Here is a 21,383-nt window from a genome sequence, read left to right on the forward strand (position 1 = left end):
ACTTTTTCTGCATAATCCATCATACAACATGTAATCAAATGGAAAAGTCTCTTTTTAAAACTTGTTTTATTAGTTTTAATCTTTTAACTTTATGCATCAAGCAAAAATGTAATTATCTGCAACATTCTCTGACTGGAAGAAATTAGTTTAACATTTAAACCTGTTTTCTGCACATTCCAGCTCATAAAATAAAATATATTTTGTGTTTACACTCAGTCTTTCAAATAGATGCAAGTAAAACACAGCAGAAAATAAATAAAGTCAAAGACTCAGCGGTCCTGTTGCTCTATTTTCACCTGTAAAGCAGGACTGCGGTAGGCGGAGGTTTACCCTGGTGCAGGTGTGCCGCGGTCAGTGGAAGAATCCGCGAGTTTCTCTGTGAGTTTCCCATTACGTCGTAGCTACTCGGTGCTTGTTGGAAGTTTAGGGGTTTTTCACTGTAAAAGAAGTTTTCTTCCCACACACAGCGGACACTAATGTTTTTGTCACTTTTTATGGAATCAAACTCAAAGTAAGGTCAGTACTTCCACGCTTTAAACGCTGCACGCTCATACTCTCTCTGCACTCGATATGTGATCCATTGTTGATCTGCACACAGCTGTTGTCACAAACGTCGCACTCGCTTACGTCACTGTCGTGAGACATTCTCACAAAAAAAATCACGGTTTTAGTAACGCAGTAACGCAGCGTTCCTACGGGAAAGTAACGGTAATCTAATGACCGTTTTTGCAATAGTAATCCCTTACTTTACTCGGTACTTGAAAAAAGTAATCAGATTACAGTAACGCGTTACTTGCATTACTGCCCATCTCTGGTAGACATAGATGCTTCCTTCACTCCTCTTTCAGACCATCTGTCCTCTCTGTCCAACAGGTGAACATTGGCATCCTCAAAGAGTGACCTTTGACCTTTAGATGCAGATGGACTGCTGAGTCTTGTCCCGTGGAGGTGGCTCTTCTATGTTGTGGCTGTTTGGTGTCTCCAGTGTAGTCTGAGCACTCCTCGCTGCTCTGCACAGCTACGTTGTTGAGTTTGTCTTTGTGATGAACCAGTTTATGTCTTTGTGTGTTGCTGGGTCTGAAGTACACTGGCATGTCGTGCTTGGAAAAGACTCCCCTGAGTGTCTCTGATAAACCTCAGTCAGTGATCACGATGATGTTTTGTTTCTCCATAGTTGGTGTCTGATCTTTTTTACTGTGGATCGTTTTTTCTAATGCACTCTGATAACCCTGCTACAGTCTGTTACTGTTATTAATACTTTCACTTTGTTTCATAGCGTTTGAAACATCTTGCCCAGCTTAGTTTTTCCTAAATTGTAACTTATGTCCTCACGCTGATGTGAAACGGGAAGTGGTTTATACTGAGCAGGTCTGCACACAGAGGTGCAGATGGGCGCAGGAGTGCTGCCTCTCACCCATATGTGGAAACTGAAGTGGGGCCGGTCTGGGTGACGGCTGTTGTTGGTGGCCCGGTACAGCAGAGGAGTGAGCCCTCGCGCTGTCACACAGGATCTCTGTGTGCTCAGCGCTGCAGCAAACATGAAAGTTGGAGCTGCACGGTGAAGTTTCACAGAATCACATGGGAGGAGGCTTCATCACAGCTCCGGCTCATCAGACGGCTGCTGGTGACTTTCTGCACTTTTCTTCAGGTACGGTTCTTCCTCTATGGTTGTGAGATATAAATCTGCTGCTTTCTGTGTGTTATTCAGATCAATATTCTAATATATTGATCAGCGTGCCTTCATCAGACTCAAACTGATTTATGTTTTAGAGTGACTGTCCCTCACACCTACAGTCACAGCACGTCAAAGGAAAGACGTTTTTCCACTGCACTCTGATTAACAGCACGCTGTTTGGCTCAGATGGTCGAGCAGAGCAGCTACTGATCGAACGTTGGTGGTTCAATCCTTGGCTTTCCCAGTCTGCATGCTAAATATCCTTGGGCTAGATAGTAACCCCAAGTTGGCCCACGGTGCGTGACTGTAAATGTTGGTGAGATTGCACTTGAGGTTAGAAGTGCTTATATGAATGGGTGAATGAGGCATGTTGTATACAACGCTTTCAGTACTCCAGGAGAGCAGAAAAGCGCTATATAAGAATCAGTCCATTTACTCTTGCTTACAGCATGTTTCTATTGCACTCTACTCTGATTAACAGCACTTTTCTATTGGACTCTAACAGCAATTTTCTGACTATCTCTCACTGAAATGGCCCAGTTTAGTCACTTTGTTTGATCCCTGGTTCTGGTTGGTTCTTATTGCTCTCTGGTTTCTTCTGCATGTTTGTGCTGCTCTTAAGGATTAGTTTGTAGAAGCTGAGCTTGGAATCATGAAGGATCAGAACTTAAACGAGGATGTGATGAAGATCCTGGAAGAAGCTCCTAATGCCAGAAAAGCTCTGAGGGAAAACTACGACAATCTGCTCAATGTGGCCGACTACTGCTACAACAACTACATACAGGTACTAATCAGGAGCTAGTCTTTGTTCTAAGCTAAGCTAACAGTTTCCCTTTGCCTCCAGCCCTTTTGCCAAGTTAGGCTAACCATGATGTGTCTCTATCAGGCTGGTGAGGGCAGTGTGAAGGCATTGGAAGAAACAAAAAAGTTCACCACCCAATCACTGGCCAGCGTCGCTTACCAGATAAGCACTCTGGCCAGTGGCGTCCTGAGTCTACTCGATGCCCAGACCAATCAGCTTCGCCACATGGAGTCGTCTATCAACCTGATTGGTCAGGTAGGCCCCACCCAGTCCATGGTGCTGATTGATGGTTAAAATAAGACAGGGGTCTTGGACTCCAGGCCTTGAGGGCCGGTGTCCTGCAGGTTTTAGATGTGTCCTTGATCCATCACAGCTGATTTAAATGGCTAAATGACCTCACATGTATAAAGCTCTGCAGAGGCCTGGTAATGAACCAATCATTTGATTCAGGTGTGTTGACCCAGGGTGAGATCTAAAACCTGCAGGACACCGGCCCTCGAGGCCTGGAGTTCAAGACCCCTGAAATGAGAGATCCTGTTTTCCTTTCAGGATAAGAGTGTAAGCATGATGTAAAGGTCCCGATTAGAGTCTGAAGCTCCTGACCTTTGACCCTCGCAGTGCTGTGGTTTTCACCTTAGGCAGAAAACACAAAGTCTACTCCGCAGGGGGCGCTGCAGGGAGGAGGGGCTGTTTTGTTTTTTTTTTCAAACAGAGAGTTTGGTTTTCTATTTTGGAACAAAGGCTACGTTCACTCTGCAGGTCTTAATGCTCAATTCAGATTTTTTGATCAAATCTGATTTTTTTGTCTGCTTGTTCACACTACAAATAAAATGCGACAGCAAACGCGCTCTAGTGTGAACGCTCAAAGTGGCCGCATGCGCAAAAGAAGACGTCACACACAACGCGCTCTGTTTAGACCCAGACCAACAGTATTGTTTGACTGATGGCCTTAATATAAAGACTTGTTTCGGACTTTACGTTTCCCAATTTTTGCTTTAAGTTATTTTGTTATTTACATAACAATGTAAATAACCTAATAATGATCCTTATTGCTGTTTTAGAGGAGCGGTGCGTCTAGTTGCAGATTTCTGTCAGAATCTGCAGATTATACAGTACAAATAAAATGTTCACGTTTCTCCAACGTTGTTCCCAGCAGTTTCACTGACATCTACACTGGATGGCCAGGAAGCGTTCGCGATGTCTTCTCCGGCGCTGATAATTGGCGTCTGTCTTGTGTCGGTGACGTAAAAGACGGATTTAATGCGACATGACCATCAAACAGCAGTCGCTTTCTAAAACATCGGATATGTATCGGATTCAGCACCACATACAAAAGTGACCCAGATCGGATTTGAAAATATTGGATTTGTGCCGTTCACACTGTCATAGCACGATCGGATTTGGGTCGCAGAGGGTCAAAAAAATCGGATTTGATGCGCTTTCGCCTGCAGTGTGAACGTAGCCAAAGTGGTCAGGCAAATGACAATATTGAAACTATCATATCACAAACTATCGTTTATGAAAACCTGGAAGAGTTTTAAAAGAAAAAGCTAAACCTGATCATTTACCTTCTGAACAAATTACTGAGCTCGGGGTCAGAGTCACAGTCGGTATAAGTTATGGACGGCTCTTCTGTGTCTGTAAAAACAAGCCGATGCTGAAGCAGCTGGATAGTGTATCGGGGCGAGACCACACACCTTTGGAGAAGAAGTTGCAAGTTCGATTCCCTTCTAGTATCCAGTAAGGGCCCTGTCTAGGCTCCCCATGCCAAACACCAATCCCTGAAATTGCGTGGCTACGTATGCAGCCTTTCCGCAGCTCGGACATGACACATTTCACTGTATGTTGTACTCTATGTGAGTGTCTTACACCTGCATTTTCTCTAATGTCCAGCAGGGGACCACTACTCTGAAGTCTGCTTTCATAGAAGTATATGGGAAAGTGAGCCTCACCTGATTCTGAGCTCAGTGAACTGTTTCACGTTTCAGGTCCTTCAGAATAAACGTGAAGTCCATGTTGTAAATGCCGGTTTTTCGAAGAGTCAGATCCCACGGTAGCAGAGCACCGGAGACCTCTACCCATCCTGCCTCTCACCCTGGGATGGGTAGAGGCTAATAGTATCCGGTTGTTAAGTGATGACGTGACGAATCCTACTTCCGGGTCTAAAGTAGTCTGCGTTTAATATGGCTTTTGTGTTGTTAACATGTTTAATGTTTTGTATTTTCTTCTATTTGATCTCAAAAAGCTCCTAAAACAGTCAGTGATCACTGTTGACCTCCCTCGGCTTTTATTACCACTAATCATTTATTTAAGCTCGGTTTTTAAAACCTTAGGATGTAACTACAGCCCAGCCCATGCAGCAGTATATGAATGACTAACCTCGTATTGTGGATGGATTATCTCAGTTGTTCTCCTGGCTGAAGTTTGGTCCTTTTACAGCATCCTGGCATGCGATTACATTTGTTCCTGACCACCGAGAACACTCACGTTAACTTTTATCGAGTGGAAAAAAAGTTAGCTTGTTTATATTATGCTAACATAGCTGTGTCGCTAGCTGTCACGTAGCACATCATTATATAGCAGCTAGCCCAACTTCAGTAACCCTACAAACGTCACTGCTGTTTAGTTTTCTGTCTTCATTTATGCTGGAAGTGATAACAGAGCTGTACGTTTTAATTTGTTTCCAAAACCCCGCAGTCAGGACATGCTATATTGTATTTAGATAGAAGCTAGCGAGCTAACTCCCTGCTAACTTCTAACTCCGTTAAATGTCATAACTTCCGTTTTCATGGATGCCTGGATGTTAAACTCAATTGTTACACCTGGTAGAGCAGAACGCTGATCATTTTATTAAAGATTAAAGACTTTAGACAGTTTTTCAACTCTCAGTAATGCCACAGTGATCGTTTGATATATGGACCTGCAGCGGAGTTTAGGCCCAGACACGGCTAGTGACGTCAGACTGAACGACCGGATAGCATTAATTATATACCACAGTAGGCTGAATTATTCACATTTAGAAACGATGGGTGGACGGGCGGGTGTCACCCATGAAATGTTAGAAGCTTTGAATTTGAAAAAGAAGTAGGAAATGTCGAGTGCATATAAACAGTGTAATGCAGTAAGTGTAACAGAGTGGGAGGTTCTAACAGACTGAAGGTGATTGGTCGCTGTCCTCCAGCAGCACTACACCTGATTTAAGATAAGATAAGATAAGATAAGATAAGATAACCTTTATTAGTCCCACACGTGGGAAATTTTTTTGTCACAGCAGGAGTGGACAGTGCAAAAGTTATGAGGCAAAAATTAGAATACAATAAGAATAAATACAGTACACAACTGTACAGAATAGAATAAAATAAAATACTATATACAGTAGAATAAAATAAAATAAATATACAATAAGATAAAAATAGAATACAAATACAAATACTATATACAACTGAGTAAAAATACAACGATGCCAGAAAGGATTATTGCACTTAGTATTATTGCATATGTATGGATGTGTGTGCTTGATCAGTTAAAGTCTTTATTATGGAGTCTGACAGCAGTGGGGAGGAAAGACCTGCAAAATCTCTCCGTCCCACACCGTGGGTGCCGCAGTCTCCCACTGAAGGAGCTGCTCAGTGCTGTCACACATTTAAGCTAGCATCAACACAAAGCTGTGTTTCACATTACAGACTCAGTGCATCAGAGACGTATGAGCAGTATGACGTATGATTACAACCTCTTCAAAGGTCAGAGGTCACCTGTTTCTCCCTGTGTTTGTCTATGATGCCGTCACATTCACTGAAGCTCATGGTTTCTGCAGCGCAATAAATTTAAATGGAGCCACCATGTTGGACTTGCGCACACTGACCTGGTCCAGACGCGGGTCCATTAACCTCTGACCTTTGTCGTCAGACCGTGGACATGCACAAGGAGAAGGTTTTCAGGAGGGAGATTGGCGTGTTCACGGTGGTGAGACGAGTCCCACGCAGCCACAAGATCCTCCCTCCCACCAGCATGCAGCCACGCCCATCATACAGCCGCAAGCCAATCAACTACCAGCAGCTGGACAGTCTGGGCCACGGCATGAAGGTAACACACACAAACACAACCTGTGACATCAGCAGATGACTTCCAGGCTTTGCTCTGTTTTATCCACATGCTAAAATCCAGCAGAGCTGCTCTTTGGTCAGGTGATGTGAGCTTGTGCACAGTGACAGGTGTGGCCGGTGTGGGAGGCGGAGCTCTCGGTACAGTGTTTCAGTATTTCAGGCCTTTGTGGCCTTTGAAGCTCTGAAGACATGAGAGGGAGGCTCTGCAGCAGCTGGTGTGAAATCAGACACGGGAAAGCAGAAGTGACGCTCTTCTCTATGTGCTGCTTTCGCGATGCTAGCAGGAAGTGTCTGAACCACAGAAGCAGAAATGACTGTGCAGTGAGACTTCCTCCTTCAGATGTTGGGTCACCTCTGTAGGCTGCAGCGTTCTCGTGCAGGTTTAGTTTCATCTGTAACATCCTCTGTTTCTGTTCGGGAAAAGATGAGACTCGTAGCACAAATCCATAACAGTCGAGATGTCTGTGAAGGTTCTCAGTCATCCAGGTCATCGTAGTCTAAGGAGCTTGCAAAGAAAAGCGTCTGGACTTCTTTAAGTTACTTGAAGACGTTTCACCTCTCATCCGAGAAGCTTCTTCAGTTCTAAGGTCAAATGGTGGAGAGTCCCAGATATAAACCTAGTGGGAGTTTCCCCCCCACAGAGGGACAAAAGGACCCCTGATGATCCTCTAATCACATGAGCCAAGGTGTGAAACTGGGTGTGGGTCCCAATCAGCCAGAGTTTCGGGTGAGCTCATTGTGAAACCTGGCCCCACCTTATCATGTGATTTCCTGAGGTCAGATGGCCCAGGATGTGAGTGGGCGTTAAGGCATCTGGGGAGGATCTCAAAACTGGATTATAGATGGCAGAGAGTTGGTGTAAACCCCGCCTCTGTTAAAAGATGGTCGCTCACAGTGGACGTAGATGCTTCTTTCACTCTTTCAAACCATCTGTCCTCTCTGTCCAAAATGTGAACATTGACATCCCTGAAAGAGTGACCTTTGACCTTTAGATGCAGATGGACTGCTGAGTCTTGTCCTGTGGAGGTGGCTCTTCTATGTTGTGCCATGCGCTTGTGAAGAGGCTGTTTGGTCTCTCCAATGTAGAGGTCTGGGCATTCCTCGCTGCACTGTACAGCAAACACCACGTGTAAGCTGTTCAGCTTTATAACTTTATAAAGTCAGCAAAGAGGCACAGAAAAGAAGACCAGACACCAGCGAGGGAGGATAAGAAGGACAGACGCAACAACACTGTCATCCCCTATGTAGCCGGTGTATCAGAGAAACTCAGGAGAGTTTTCTCCAAGCATGACATCCCGGTGTATTTCAGACCCAGCAACACACTCAGACACAAACTGGTTCACCTGAAAGACAAAACGCCAAAACACAAACTTAACAATGTGGTGTATGCTGTACAGTGCAGCGAGGAATGCCCAGACCTCTACATTGGAGAGACCAAACAGCCTCTTCACAAGCGCATGGCACAACACAGAAGAGCCACCTCCACAGGACAAGACTCAGCAGTCCATCTGCATCTAAAGGTCAAAGGTCACTCTTTCGAGGATGCCAACGTTCACCTGTTGGACAGAGAGGACAGATGGTTTGAAAGAGTGAAAGAAGCATCTACGTCCACTGTGAGCGACCATCTTTGAACAGAGGCGGGGCTTACGACACCAACTGTCACATTTGTGGAGATTTTTGATGTTGCTGTGCTGCACACACATAAACATCACATGAAGGATGACCGTATTAACACAAAGCACTGCAACAGCCCGACTCTCAGCTTTTTGTCAAACACATTTTTATCTTGAGAGTAAAAAAAGACAGAAAGAGGGTGAGAGTTTCTCACATCAGCTGCAGCAAGCGCCGCACACTTCCTGTCTGCTGTCGCCTTCTCTGTGCAACACGAAGCTCTGCTCAGGTCACAAAACAGCAGCAACAGCAGAAGAAGAAGAAGAAGAAGTGCTTCTAAAATAACTTTAACACATTAACCACACACACTCACACACACACATTTGCTGTTCTGTCTTTGTGAGGACCCACATGCACACAGCACCTTCTCAGGCCCCTGACCATGAATCCACAAATGTTTCATTCACCCAGACAAAACAACTCCCCCCCCCCCCCCCCCCCATTCCAAACTGTCCTCACAGTGCGGTGATGCCCCTCCACCCCGGTCCCCACTCACATGTGCACGCACACACACACACACACACACACACACGCACGCACGCACGCACGCACGCACGCACGCACGCACGCGCACACACACACACACACACACACACACACACACTCTGGGAGCCTGGCATCTTTGTTGAGCGTGGGAAAATGTTCAGAGAGACTAATTAGTGCTGCAGCAGCCTGAGAGGCTCCATTGATGCTCACATTGGTTTCTGTGTGTCCCCCCCTCCCTGCAGGTCTCTGGGAAACAGTCGGACAAAACCGGAACGATCCGCAAACACGGCGCCTCCATCAGGTTTACTTTAGTTCTACTGTGTTTCTATTCAGAGCTCCTTCTGCTTTCACATCAGCATGCTCAACAGGAAGCTGAGCTTTCGTGTGTCTGTGTGTTTCAGGCCCAACAAAGCTCCAGAGGCAGTCCAGTGCCCTGTGGTGCCCCCTGCTGGCGGGTAATAACCAGACACCTTCAATCCTCCGCAGCTTTAGGTCTGGTTTTAGGGTCAAGACCTCAGTTTAGCCCTGAGCTCTGACTGCCGCATCACAGAGCCTTCAGTTCGAGCTCAGGGCTGAAACCTGACTGCTGCTGCCCGAGGTTAAAGGAAGTCAAACCCACTGATGGGACAAACACAGTATCAAACAGCAACTCCAATTTGAACTTCATTTATCAGCTTTAATGTTGAAAAGTTTGTTTTTCAGCTCCAGCTTTGGGAAACCTGTAGCTCCACCCACCATTCCCACCACCTGGCAGGCACCACCTGAGGCTGACATCATCACCACGCTGCTGGACGATGCCCCACCTCCTCCTCCTGCTCTCATTGAGATGCCAGTTCCAGATGGCGCCTTGGCCTTGCCTCCCCCACCTCCTCTTCCTGGTTCATCGGGAGATATATTAGCCCCACCCCCCCCTCCTCCTCCCCCTCCTCCACCCTTTTCAGGTGCTAGTGCTCCACCACCAGCTCCACCCCTCAGCCTTGAGACAGGTGAAGACAAAACAGAAAAATGTTTTTTGATGATGCCATAGCAACTACAAATCAGTTAGAAATGCACAATTAGTTAATCCTGGTTTAGTTAATCTCTGATAAGCAGGTTCATTCATAGCTATGTCTGGATTAGTTAAGCCTGGACTACTTTACCCTGTATCAGTGTGGTTGGTTTAGTTAAACCAGGGGTCGCCAACCTTTCTGATGGCGAGTGCCATTTAAAATTTCCTGAGAAGTCAGTGTGCCATATGATTCCATAACAATAAATTTAATAACGCTCTTTGAACAGTCACACACTATATAGAACCACTTTATAGAATTATGTTTGTTTGCAGATGTTGGCAGCTGTCAGCGAATAGTTATCAGCTATTTGGAAACAAAAAAAGACTTTTTATCCATAACAGCAAATGAACTGTACAACAGAAAATACAAATGCTATTTATGGTCTCCTCACAACAATGATAAGAAAAATAAACTGGGCCAATATGGCATGTTTGTTAATACAGAGACACACATGTTAATGTGATCTCTGGTCTCCCACTCAGAGACACAGGTCTCCCAGTGTCCAGCATTCAGACGGCTACCTGAGGACTCATGTGAGAGAAAATCTGCTACACAGACATGTAGAGCCAAATACTGTCAATAAGGCCTCTGCAATGTTCTGAAGACAGTTAAACTTGTCAGGTAGTTCAATTCACTTCAATTCAATTTTATTTATATAGCGCCAAATCACAACAAAAGTCGCCTCAAGGCGCTTCATAGATACAGAGAAAAACCCAACAATCATATGACCCCCTATGAGCAGCACTTTGGCGACAGTGGGAAGGAAAAACTCCCTTTTAACAGGAAGAAACCTCCGGCAGAACCAGGCTCAGGGAGGGGCGGGGCCATCTGCTGCGACCGGTTGGGGTGAGAGAAGTAAGACAGGATAAAGACATGCTGTGGAAGAGAGACAGAGGTTAATAACAGATATGATTCAGTGCAGAGAGGTCTGTGAACACATAGTGAGTGAGAAAGGTGACTGGAAAGGAAAAACTCAATGCATCATGGGAATCCCCGGCAGCCTACGTCTATTGCAGCATAACTAAGGGAGGATTCAGGGTCACCTGGTCCAGCCCTAACTATATGCTTTAGCAAAAAGGAAAGTTTGAAGTCTAAAACTGAGTAGGTGATGTCCAGCAGGTGAACATGCAGCTCCATGAACACGCACAGCTGTGGATTCCAGCTGCTTCGATGTTGCATTAACTGGCATTAACTCAGCCAGTTAATGCGAGACAAATCCAGCTGCTCATTAAAGATTTCTGGTTTGATCAGAAAAGAAAACATTGGTCCAAACACCTGAAAGTCCCAAAAATGCATTGTGTCTACGGATGTATCCGTGTATCTCCGTGGTGCTGATGCTGTGCTGAGCCGACAGCTCCTGAAGCTTTTGAAGTGTCAGAATGTGGAAAGCTAATAACGTCCCTCTCACCAGTAGGCTAAGTTATTTTTAACCAGTTAACCAGTTAACCAGTTACGAATCTGGTACTTGGGGTTGCTAAGATACCGTCATTAAGAAGCGGCACAACTAATGTGTCTATGCGAGCTGATTTGCGATGTTCATCGCTGGCGCGGCCATTTATTTTTTGATGCACCTTCTTAGATTAATTCACTGCGTGTCGTGCCCAGGGCTGGACTGGGACAAAAAATTAGCATTTTGACTAGAGACCGCCCCCCAGGTATTAAAACCATAAAGCCTTTGAATGAAAACAAACGCTGTTGTGACAGTGATGTACAGTCTTGTTGGTATATGTATGATTTCTATACATTTTACATCAGATAGAAACCTTGGTTTTAAGCTTCAGATAATTATTTAATAACAGCAAGACATTTTAAATGAGAATAAGAAAGTATTTCTTTGTGCCCCCCTCTCCCTGTTAATGCCCCACCTGGCTGTAAAAAGTCAGCACAACGAAAATAAACTCCAGCTAAACTTGGTTTATATCTGACCCAGATAGACTGCAGGTCATAACTTCTTACCTGATGTTCAGTTCACCTGACACTCGGACCGGCGGCCGCCTCAGGTCTCTCCTCCTGCCTCCCCTCTTGCCTCCCCTTTCTCTCATCCACCTGCTGGCCTCCACCACTTGCTAATGTTACTGAATCTGTGGAAGCACCGCCATAGCCACCACCAAACAACTGAGTCATTTTTACACACAGACCAGCATCTGGCCAATCCACCACCTTTCATTGTTTATACCGTTACAAAAAAAAAAAAATCATCGGCCCACCGAGCAAATGCCCGATTGCCAGTCCAGCTATGGTCATGCCATCAGTTAACCCTTCGTGTGCCAACTGTGGCACGTGCCCAGGATTGCCGACCCCTGAGTTAAACCATTCTTATTCACATCGCACTGTAACCCTGATCAAACTGTGTGACATCATGATGACATCTCGTTTCCTCCCTGTCCTCAGTGGTGGAAGAAAACAGTTTTCCTTGTGCCTCTCTGCCTCCTCCTCTTCCTCTTTCTGAAGACGACGGCTTCCCTCCGTTGCCCGGTGACACCGCAGACCTGCTGGCCCCACCCCCTCCACCCCCACCTGACCAGGAGATAGACGGTAGCATTTTTAATATTGAACTGTGTGTGCGTTTCCTGTATAAAGAGACTGAAACATTTAACAATTGTGCAGTTTAACCCAGTTTGGAGCCTTTGAAAGTCTGATATTATGCATATGCAACAACTTTTACTGTGAAGATGAATGAACCACTGGTGCATGTGCAGTTTGATTTTCTAAAATCAGCTTTCCTCGACTCACCGATAAGTCTCAAGATTCTCTGAGAAGGTTCAGGTGAAGAATAAATCAGTGAACACACTTCCTGTGTGATACATGGACAGTCCGAATCATTCACAAATCTGGTATTTTAAAAGACGCCAGAAAGCTTCCATTCCAAAAATGTGCAGTTTAAGTAGCCCTTTCTTCTTCTGTGGTGCTTTTTGTCAGCCTTCCTTTGCTTTGTTTTTCTCCAGTCTTTTCTTTTTCTGTGGTTCTTTTGCAGTGACCCTCCCATCCAGGAGGAGTCACCGCCGTCACTCACCCCCAGCCACTCGCTCTCTCTCTCTGAGGGTCCGCTCAGGCCCCGCCTCTCGCTGCCGCTATACCCGCTCTCTGTTCCTGCCTACTGTCCAATCACGTAAGCACAAAGTCGGGGAGCTACAGGTCTGAGAAGTCATGAGGTCCTTGAAAGGGTTCTTGAATATCTTTCAGGGCCATAAATGTTCCTTAATAATGTTCCAGGAGTTCCAGGCCTTTATTTGCCCACTATTCATTTCAATCCAAACTTTATTAGGAATCTGTCGTGGTCCTGATCAGCGACAGTGTGAAAGATGGACGTAGCTAAAGCGCCTTATAGCTGCATTGTTTTTAATGGCCATCAGGGGGCGACACCGTTTCTTTACTTCTGTCATCGACTGTTCGGGCACTGAACTGGCTAACAAATTACAGTTTACATATCATTAACCAATGAGGCTGCAGTTTCACACTCAGACCCGCCCTTTGAGGCTTCAGAGCAGGACTTGACTAACTGATGGCTGATGTCATTGTAACGGCGTCCATCTTTGGTACTGCCTGTGGTCTCAGACGATCACGCCTTCATCATACTTTTTTCTGTCTGTCAGTCATGATTCCCCCACCTCCCCCCTATCCTCCCCCCTGTGCTCCGCCTCGTCTTTCCTCCTCTTCATCTCGGCTCTGCTTACCTGCTCGTCTCGAACACCTGGGTAAGACGAGAACTCTGCTGCCAGCATGCCGTACTCTTAGAGGTAGTGCTTTTGTAGAATTAGAACATTAATACGCACCTGCCTCCTCACCCTCGTAGATCTGGAGATCCCAGCCCCACCTCCTCCGCTCTCATTGGATGATATGGCGAGGTTTGATGACATACCGCCCCTCCCACCTCCGGTGGATTACGACACCAACGCCCCTCCAGATTACATTGAGAAAGGTACTGAGGTGACTGTGATGACATCATTCCTACAGTCTGTGGCTTGTCTAACTGCAATTCCTTTTTGTGTCCAGTGAGGGCGCTGTACAGCTATGAGGCTGTGAAGCCCGATGAGCTGTCCTTCACTGAGGGCGACATCATCTACCTGACTCAGCGCCATGAGGACGGCTGGTATCAGGGCGTCCTGAACGGCAGACAGGGCTACTTCCCTGAAAACTACGTCGAATCATGTGGCTAAATGAAGCCCCGCCCCCTCATGTTTAACAGCCCCACTGTAGCATCCACTGAATGATTGTTAATGTAGGGTAACTTGTTGCACACCTCGGATCAGGTAGACTTCTCTGTTCTTAGCTTCTGGTTGGTGTCCCCACACCTGAGTGATTAACGCTTTGAGCGCTCGTACAAATCCTGTGATTAATGAAATAAAGTTTTTTCTTCTCAAAGCAGCAGCCGTGTCCCTCCCTGCAGTGTGTCCTCTGTCCTTCAGAGGGCGCTGCTACTGTTCGGTCTCTCTGTCTTCCTGTTTGTTTCTCAGGGGCTTCAGCGTTCAGACTTGTTTTGTCTGATTTGTCTCGTCTTTCAGATAGAATAGAATAGAATAACTCTTTATTGTCATTGTTACAAAAACGATGAAAGGCAGTTTGGCATCTCTCCACGTGTTTGAAGTACACAATAGTGTGAGTATTTACACAATACCACAGATAAATTTACACTTACACAAGAAACATATGTACAAGTTATAGATACACTTGCATACATACAACTTTTGCACAAGTTTTGCAAACAACAAACAAACAAAGTTATTTGCATCCATTTACCTTTTACCTTGATTTTTTTAAATAACCATTTCAAACTATTTACAGAATAATCAGCTGTTCTTCAATAAGATGCCAAACAAATTATTTGTGCCACTCCAAAAATGTAATTTCTGTCCACTATAAAGGAGAACATCACAGCCTGATACCTGCAGGTCTGACAGCAGCAGGCTTATCACTCCTGTTTCTACCCGGAGACAGCAGTCGCCTCATTGTTCTGACCAGTGTTGGGGAAGTTACTTTAAATTAGTAACTTAGTTACATTACTAGTTACTTCTATCAAAAGTAACTCAGTTACTTCAAGTTACTCGTTACTTTCAAAGTAACTAGTTACTAGGGAAAGTAACTTTGGTTTTACTCAGAATTCTCTTGTTAATGTGTTGCTTCCGTAACTGGATACCGAGCAACACTGCCAGTCTTCTAGCTTGCTTACCTGTTAGCACTATCCTGCCACATAAAAAAAGGATCCTGGTGTTATTTGTCTCTCAGAAACAGTTCGTAACTTCAACTCATCCATGTCACCTAAAAGGTAAACCTGTTTCTCCATCACAGCTCTGATGATTCAGTAAGGACATCTCCTGGTTTCATCTTCATGTTTCCCTCTCACCACATATCCAAACCGACATCATGACCAGCAGCTTTTACAGCTGTGGCTCCAGCAAACATCAGCTGATACTAGAAATTAATATTAAATAAATTCTAACAACAGCTGATCAAACGTGCTGCTGTTGTTTAGCGAGACATCCGCTGGTTTCCTCTTTATGGCGCAAAGTGGACGATAAACAAACGAGAGAAAAGCCGATCAGCTGATCATTGTTCAGTTTAATGATTGAAGTAGAAACAGGAGAGGGAGGGGAGAGGATGAGAGAAGAAGAGGCAGCTGTGCAGCAAAGACACAGAATAAATCCAGCTTTGTGTCTTTTTCCATTGTAGCTGAAGTCCGGGACAAACCGTTCCTTTTCACCTCAATACGAAACGCGTAATATTAACTCTGAATACCAGAGGATTCCGTTTTTTTACAGGATGGTTGGCAACTCTACTAAGTTCAACATCAGTAACATCATAACACCCACCCAGCTGTGCAGAAACTCCGTCATGCTAGCTAGGATGCAGTACGAAAAAGTCAGCACAACGAAAATAATGCGGATGATGTGTTGCTTTTTCTGCAAAACACACAAACCAACCTCTCTGAGGTAATTACTCTAATAAACTGGTTTTCAAGAGTTTCAGATTATTCAATTAACTGGCCAAAATCTACAGTTCTCCCCATTAACTGCTCCTTCCATAATTCTTCCTCTGCCCCACTGCAATCCGGAAATATTAAATATTTAGGTATTAATGTTTCTCCTAAGCTTTCAGACTTAACTAAATTAAACCACATCCCACTTCTAAAGAAAGTAGAAGGCGATCTGACTAGATGGAAATCTTTACCCATATCACTCATGGGAAGGGTCGCCACTATAAAAATGATGATCTTGCCAAAAATAAATTACTTATTGATAGGTTTGTAGCTTGAACCCATCCGCTGGAACGTTGAAGACAATATAATTACACTGCAAAGCAAGACACAAGTAGGCAAAGTTCTTCATGTTACTCGTGCACGGGAGAAAACCGAAGAGGCGCCGTTCCCTCGCCTGACCCCAGTTGCTCTCGTCCGTTCTCCCGTACCACTGCTCTTTTATTGAGGTTACATGAATATGCATAAATTCATTAACATATGACGTCTACATACACACAAAGAGTACCTTTGCCTGTGTGTGTGTGTGTGTGTGTGTGTGTGTGTGTGTGTGTGTGTGTGTGTGTGTGTGTGTGAGGTCAAGATGTGACCCTGTGAAGACTCCCCAAAGCTGGTGCCAGGACGTCTGAACAAAAGGCTCTTATACTCAAACAGATATACGTGTGTTTGCTATACCATAAATCAATAAGGAGAAGATAAACTCTCCTAGGGAGTGTGATCCATGCCAGGACACTCTGAGTAGAGGAATGTATGCACCCCCCTCTACACAGAGTTAATAGGATGAGACATCCTTTCAATCTACAATTGATTATACACTTCTAAGCATATGTAGTTAAATATTTCTAAGCATAAATGACAATCAACAATACAAAATCTATCACTTATTTTTGATGATCCCTAACAAACCATCACAAGATTGGTTCAGATCTCTGGATTCATATATTTCCAAATTCCTTTGGAAAGATAAACCCCCGCGTATCAGCTTAAAAACGCTACAAAGAACCAAGGATAGAGGAGGATTAGATCTGCCTAATTTTCACCAATACTTCTTAGCCAACAGGCTTCAGTTCATCTCAGAATGGTCAAAACATACCTTCTTAGATGAGCCCTGGCTAGATGTTGAACAGGCACTATGCAAGGATCTAGAGATTTCAGACCTACCATTTATGAATGCTTTAAAAGTATCAACATCAGCTTCTCTCTGACAGCATGGTGGGAGTTTCTAAAAATAACGGAGTCTTCATTAGTCTTCATTAATCCCATGCAAACGTACACCTATCTGGAATAACCCTGACATATTACAAAACAATAATATGATTAATTTCCCAGAATGGAGTTGTAAAGGAATTAAATACTTAGAACATATATTAGAGGGAACAGAATTTATTCCATTTGACAGACTAGTTGCACAATATGGGATCAACAAGAAAAGATTTTTAGAATATCAACAAATTAAATCCATAGTAAAAAAGAAATTTAACCTCAGTCAAGTTGAATTACAAACACCACCAAGTGCGGCACATTTCCTTTTTTTTTTTTTTTTTTTTTTTGTGTCCCGTTTGGATCTTTAGCATCAGAATTGTTGTCTTAAGGCCAAGAAAGATGCCAAGCGGATTTATTTTACCAAGTGGATCATCATGGCCTTGCCATATTGGTCCATTTGATTGACCTTTATTATAATTATGAATTTATTTTATTTTCAGTTGCTACAAACGGGACAGACATGACTGGGGGATAAGACAGGGAGAAAGAATGAAAGAAAGAGAGGGAGAGAAAGAAAACCAAAGGGGAGAAGAGACGGTGAGAAGAGGGGGAAGAAAGAAAGAAAAACAAACAAACAAAAAACAAACAAAACACCTGGGTCACCTGTATGGAGAAAAAAAACAGAAGAGAAAGCAAACAACAAAGAGCAACATAATAAAAAAAACGGCACCATCACAATGAACTAGCTAGCAGTAGATATCAGTAGATACTAAATAATAAACGATATTGTGCAGCACGCAAGATAGACAGCGCACAATGTGCTTTGAGGCAGCAGCCAAGAAAGCTGTAGTCCGCGTCTGTGAATACCCGTGTGTACACCTGTGTGCACACCTGTGTGGATCAGCATGCTTGTATTCCAAAGGTTTCTCCATGTAACGATCTGCTAGGGAGTGTGGGGAGCCACAGCCCCGCCCTGCAGGGTATGAAGCAGGTATGGAGGAGATCAAAACTCCAGACATCCAGAGGGCCCAGAACACAAGAGACCAAGGAAGACCAACAGAGGGGCAGCCGCGCCACTGTCCCAGAAAGAGCTGAGGAGAGTCCCAGATGAGGGCTCACTCAGCAGCCGCGGAGCAGAAGCCAGGGGGAGTTGCAGTGACGCGCCCGTGAGCTCCGCCGGCAGCCAGCTGTGCCTGGCACATTTCCTTACTCTTAAATCCCTCAAATTATTATCTAAAATATACAGAACACTTTCTAAATTAGATGAATCAATATCCCTTCCTATTGCAAAGTGGGAAGCAGATCTATCAGTCAGCTTAGACCAAAACTTCTGGTCTCAGATTTGCTTAAAAACCTTTAAATTGATTAAAAATCCCAGTCTGCAATTAATACAATGCAAAATACTACATAGAGTGCACTATACAGGTCATCGGATGTTCAAGATGGGCTTTACATCTTCCAACAACTGCTCACACTGTCAAGGCAATACACCAGACAATTGCATTCACGCTCTTTGGTTCTGTCCACCAGTGCAGAAGTTTTGGCGCGAGATATGTGAGGACTTATCAAAGTGTCTGAAATGTAACATTCCAACTTCCCCCTTAGTGTGTTTGTTGGGCAGCTTAGATAATGTCACTTCAGAAAAGAATATAGCCCATATGGTTTTCACTGCCCTATGCATAGCCAAGAAAACTGTCCTCATGAACTGGAAAAATAAAAATAATCTTAATTCTAACCAATATAGAAATTATCTATTAGATTACATTAGTCTTGATACAGCCTCTGCCACCACATCAGATCAATTGCTCTGGGCTCCTTTGATCAGCTCCATCACCTAGTGGGGGTGGGGGGGTCATAGTTTGGTCCCGCCTTCCCTGCTGTGATTGGTGTGGGGGTAGGGACAGGCTTAGGGCGTCGGGGGGTTCCCCGGAGGCATCTTCCTTGGGGGGCTCAACCCGGGGTAGCGGTCATGTCCGGTTGGGGGCTCTTTTGGCTCTCGGGTGACTGTTTCCTCGTGGCTGCGTGTAGCGGGGCTAGGGGAGGGTCTGTGCTGACGGACGTGGGTTACTGACCTGGTAGCCTGTCTGCCCCTGGGTGGGTCCGGGATGGGCGTGAGGTTCTGGGGGCGCTCCGTCTCTGGGCTGGGGCCCTGGCCGGGCCTCGGGGCCTTGGGTCCTGGTTGGTGTGTTGCCGGGGTTGTGGGCGGGTGGGTGCATGGGGCCCATCCCTGGCGCAGGGTGCCGCCGGTGCGTCGAGCCACCTGGGGGGCTCTTCAACTGGTGGGGAAGATTGTCACACGTTGCAGGAGCTTTCCTCTCCTCAGGAACTCTCTGCAGGAGGGGGAGATACAGGAGAGGTGGAGGAAGATCTCAGCCTGGGTGTTTATTGTCTCATGTAGTCTGGAAGATGAGTGGATGGTGGGGTGGGTGCAGTTTTCTCTGTGGTGGGGTTGGGTGGACTGTCCCGGGCTCTGTGGGGCCGGGGGGCGCTGCTGCGCTGGGCCCCGGTCTGGATGGGCCTGGGCCCCCTTTCCCTGGCGGGTCGCGGAGTATGGGAGTGCCTACTGGGGTCAGCGGGGGAGCTGGCCCCAGGGAGGGGTCACCTGCCCCTCCCTTCCTTCCCTCCCCATCTAAAGCTGCCTCCCTCTCCCCGCTCCACCACAACCACCCACACATGCAGGGCCTTGGAGTAGGGGTATGTCACCAGGGTGCAGAGGAGGCTACCCCCCCCTGTCCCCTTCTGGCTGCCTCTGCCTCAATTTTATCCCACAACTTAGACATTCACATTACTCACACTCATTACACATACATATAGGATCTTGGGGGTGGGCACGATACACGGAGTCCAAATTACCATCAGGGTGTACACCTCACCCCTGGCGTCGTTGCCCACCTCTCAATGTTAAATACACGTAGACATTGAGGGCCAGCAGGAGGGACCATGCGCTTACCTGCTGCTCTCTGGCAGGTAGCTCCATGCCCTCCTGGGTTTTAATTGCACCTTAGAACACACATGCATCAACACTACAATGAGCGGGTGGAGGGAGGTTTGGAGTCTTCTCTCACCCCCATTCTCTGCGGCCTGCTGGAGCGGGAGGGCTAGTAGGAGGAGTTGGCCGTCCGACTGCGGTCTGGGGTGTGGGGCCTCCCTGCTGCTGCGGAGTCGGGGCGGTCTGCCTCTCCCCACCGCAGGGAAAAGGGTAACACCACTTGGGTCTGGGTGCAGTTCCCCCCTCCAGGGGCAAGGGTACCTAGACCCGGTTCGTAGAGTACGCTTGGGGAGTGTGATCGTGTGTACAGCGTCTCTTTATGTCTGTCTCCACGTTGGTTGAGTGTGGAGTAAGTGCATATGAGAGCATGAGGGTGGGAATGGATGTTTGTATCTGTGTGTGCCTGTATGTCTGTGTCTATATGTCAGGTTGGGTATCAGACGCCACCTCTCTGGGGACATCTCAGGCCCTCCAAGGTTTGGAGGCCTATCTCCCCCTACCACCACTTCCCCTGCCGGTGGCGGATTCCCTCAGGTGTCGGTGCGTTGGTGGTTCTTTGTGTCTGGGGATGGGCGTCCGGGTACACACCGGCTCACTCCTTGGCGGCCGCTTATCGGGGCCTGGAGCCTGGGGCTCGCTCGGGCCACTTCGGAGGTGGGGTGCCCCCGGCCTCTCGGCCTGGGGCTCGGTCACTCAGGCACGGCTGGCTGCCGGCGGAGCTCACGGGCGCGTCACTGCAACCCCCCCGGCTTCTGCTCCGCGGCTGCTGAGTGAGCCCTCATCTGGGGCTCTCCTCAGCTCTTACTGGGACAGTGGCGCGGCTGCCCCTCTGTTGGTCTTCCTTGGTCTCTTGTGTTCTGGGGACCTCTGGATGTCTGGAGTTTTGATCTCCTCCATACCTGCTTCATGCCCTGGAGGACGGGGCTGTGGCTCCCCACACTCCCTAGCAGATCGTTACATGGAGAAACCTTTGGAATACAAGCATGCTGATCCACACAGGTATGCACACAGGTGTACACACGGGTATTCACAGACGCGGACTACAGCTTTCTTGGCTGCTGCCTCAAAGCACATTGTGCGCTGTCTATCTTGCGTGCTGCACAATATCGTTTATTATTTAGTATCTACTGATATCTACTGCTAGCTACACTGAAAAAAATAATCAGTGGGATAAACATAAAAAAATTATTGTAATCGGTTGCACGAAATTAAGTTATGTTTGGTTAACCTTAGTTTTTTATGTTATACCTGCACACATTTTTCTGGTAACACGAACATGACTTTTTTATGTTGTTGTTATGTTTTTCATTCCGGTCAAATATTTATAGAAACCACTTGTTTATCAGACATGAACTTTTTGTGTTAATTGTATTGGACTACTATGTGTTATAGTGACAAGATTATTTAAGAGATAAGATAGAACTTTATTAATCC

The 21,383-nt window shown here is 46.0% G+C and overlaps 2 protein-coding genes across 2 annotated transcripts in view; one reads left to right on the top strand and one right to left on the bottom strand.

Annotated features, from left to right (window-relative positions):
• Positions 1-789: 789 nt before the first annotated feature.
• abi3a (ABI family, member 3a) lies at positions 790-14,151 on the top strand. The gene is made up of 12 exons (XM_086290420.1): positions 790-1,648; positions 2,298-2,459; positions 2,562-2,732; positions 6,384-6,560; positions 8,980-9,038; positions 9,139-9,192; positions 9,440-9,723; positions 12,178-12,321; positions 12,761-12,895; positions 13,380-13,481; positions 13,580-13,705; positions 13,780-14,151. Exons 2-12 carry the CDS (start codon positions 2,328-2,330, stop codon positions 13,941-13,943), a joined length of 1,548 nt encoding a protein of 515 aa, XP_086146546.1. The 5' UTR covers positions 790-1,648; positions 2,298-2,327; the 3' UTR covers positions 13,944-14,151.
• The window catches only part of syngr1a (synaptogyrin 1a), a 153,405-nt gene continuing 142,486 nt past the window's right edge, over positions 10,465-21,383 (bottom strand). The window contains exon 5 of the mRNA XM_086290422.1: positions 10,465-10,662. The gene's annotated coding sequence lies outside the window, so the exon portion shown is untranslated. The remainder of the gene's footprint in view (positions 10,663-21,383) is intronic.

This window comes from Aulonocara sp. 'chitande type north' Nkhata Bay, linkage group LG4 (assembly GCF_057382095.1).
Source record: "Aulonocara sp. 'chitande type north' Nkhata Bay isolate Kocher_YH1m ecotype deep benthic linkage group LG4, A_spYH_male_GT1.1, whole genome shotgun sequence".
NCBI classification, from domain to species: Eukaryota; Metazoa; Chordata; class Actinopteri; order Cichliformes; family Cichlidae; genus Aulonocara; species Aulonocara sp. 'chitande type north' Nkhata Bay.

What these genes read in the sequence shown, in the direction of transcription:
- abi3a (XM_086290420.1), top strand. Translation starts at nt 2,328, where the DNA reads ATGAAGGATCAGAACTTAAACGAGGATGTGATGAAGATCCTGGAAGAA. An exon ending in GTCTGGGCCACGGCATGAAG is followed by an intron (nt 6,561 to 8,979) that starts GTAACACACACA and finishes CCCTCCCTGCAG; the next exon opens with GTCTCTGGGAAACAGTCGGA. An exon ending in AAACACGGCGCCTCCATCAG is followed by an intron (nt 9,039 to 9,138) that starts GTTTACTTTAGT and finishes TGTGTGTTTCAG; the next exon opens with GCCCAACAAAGCTCCAGAGG.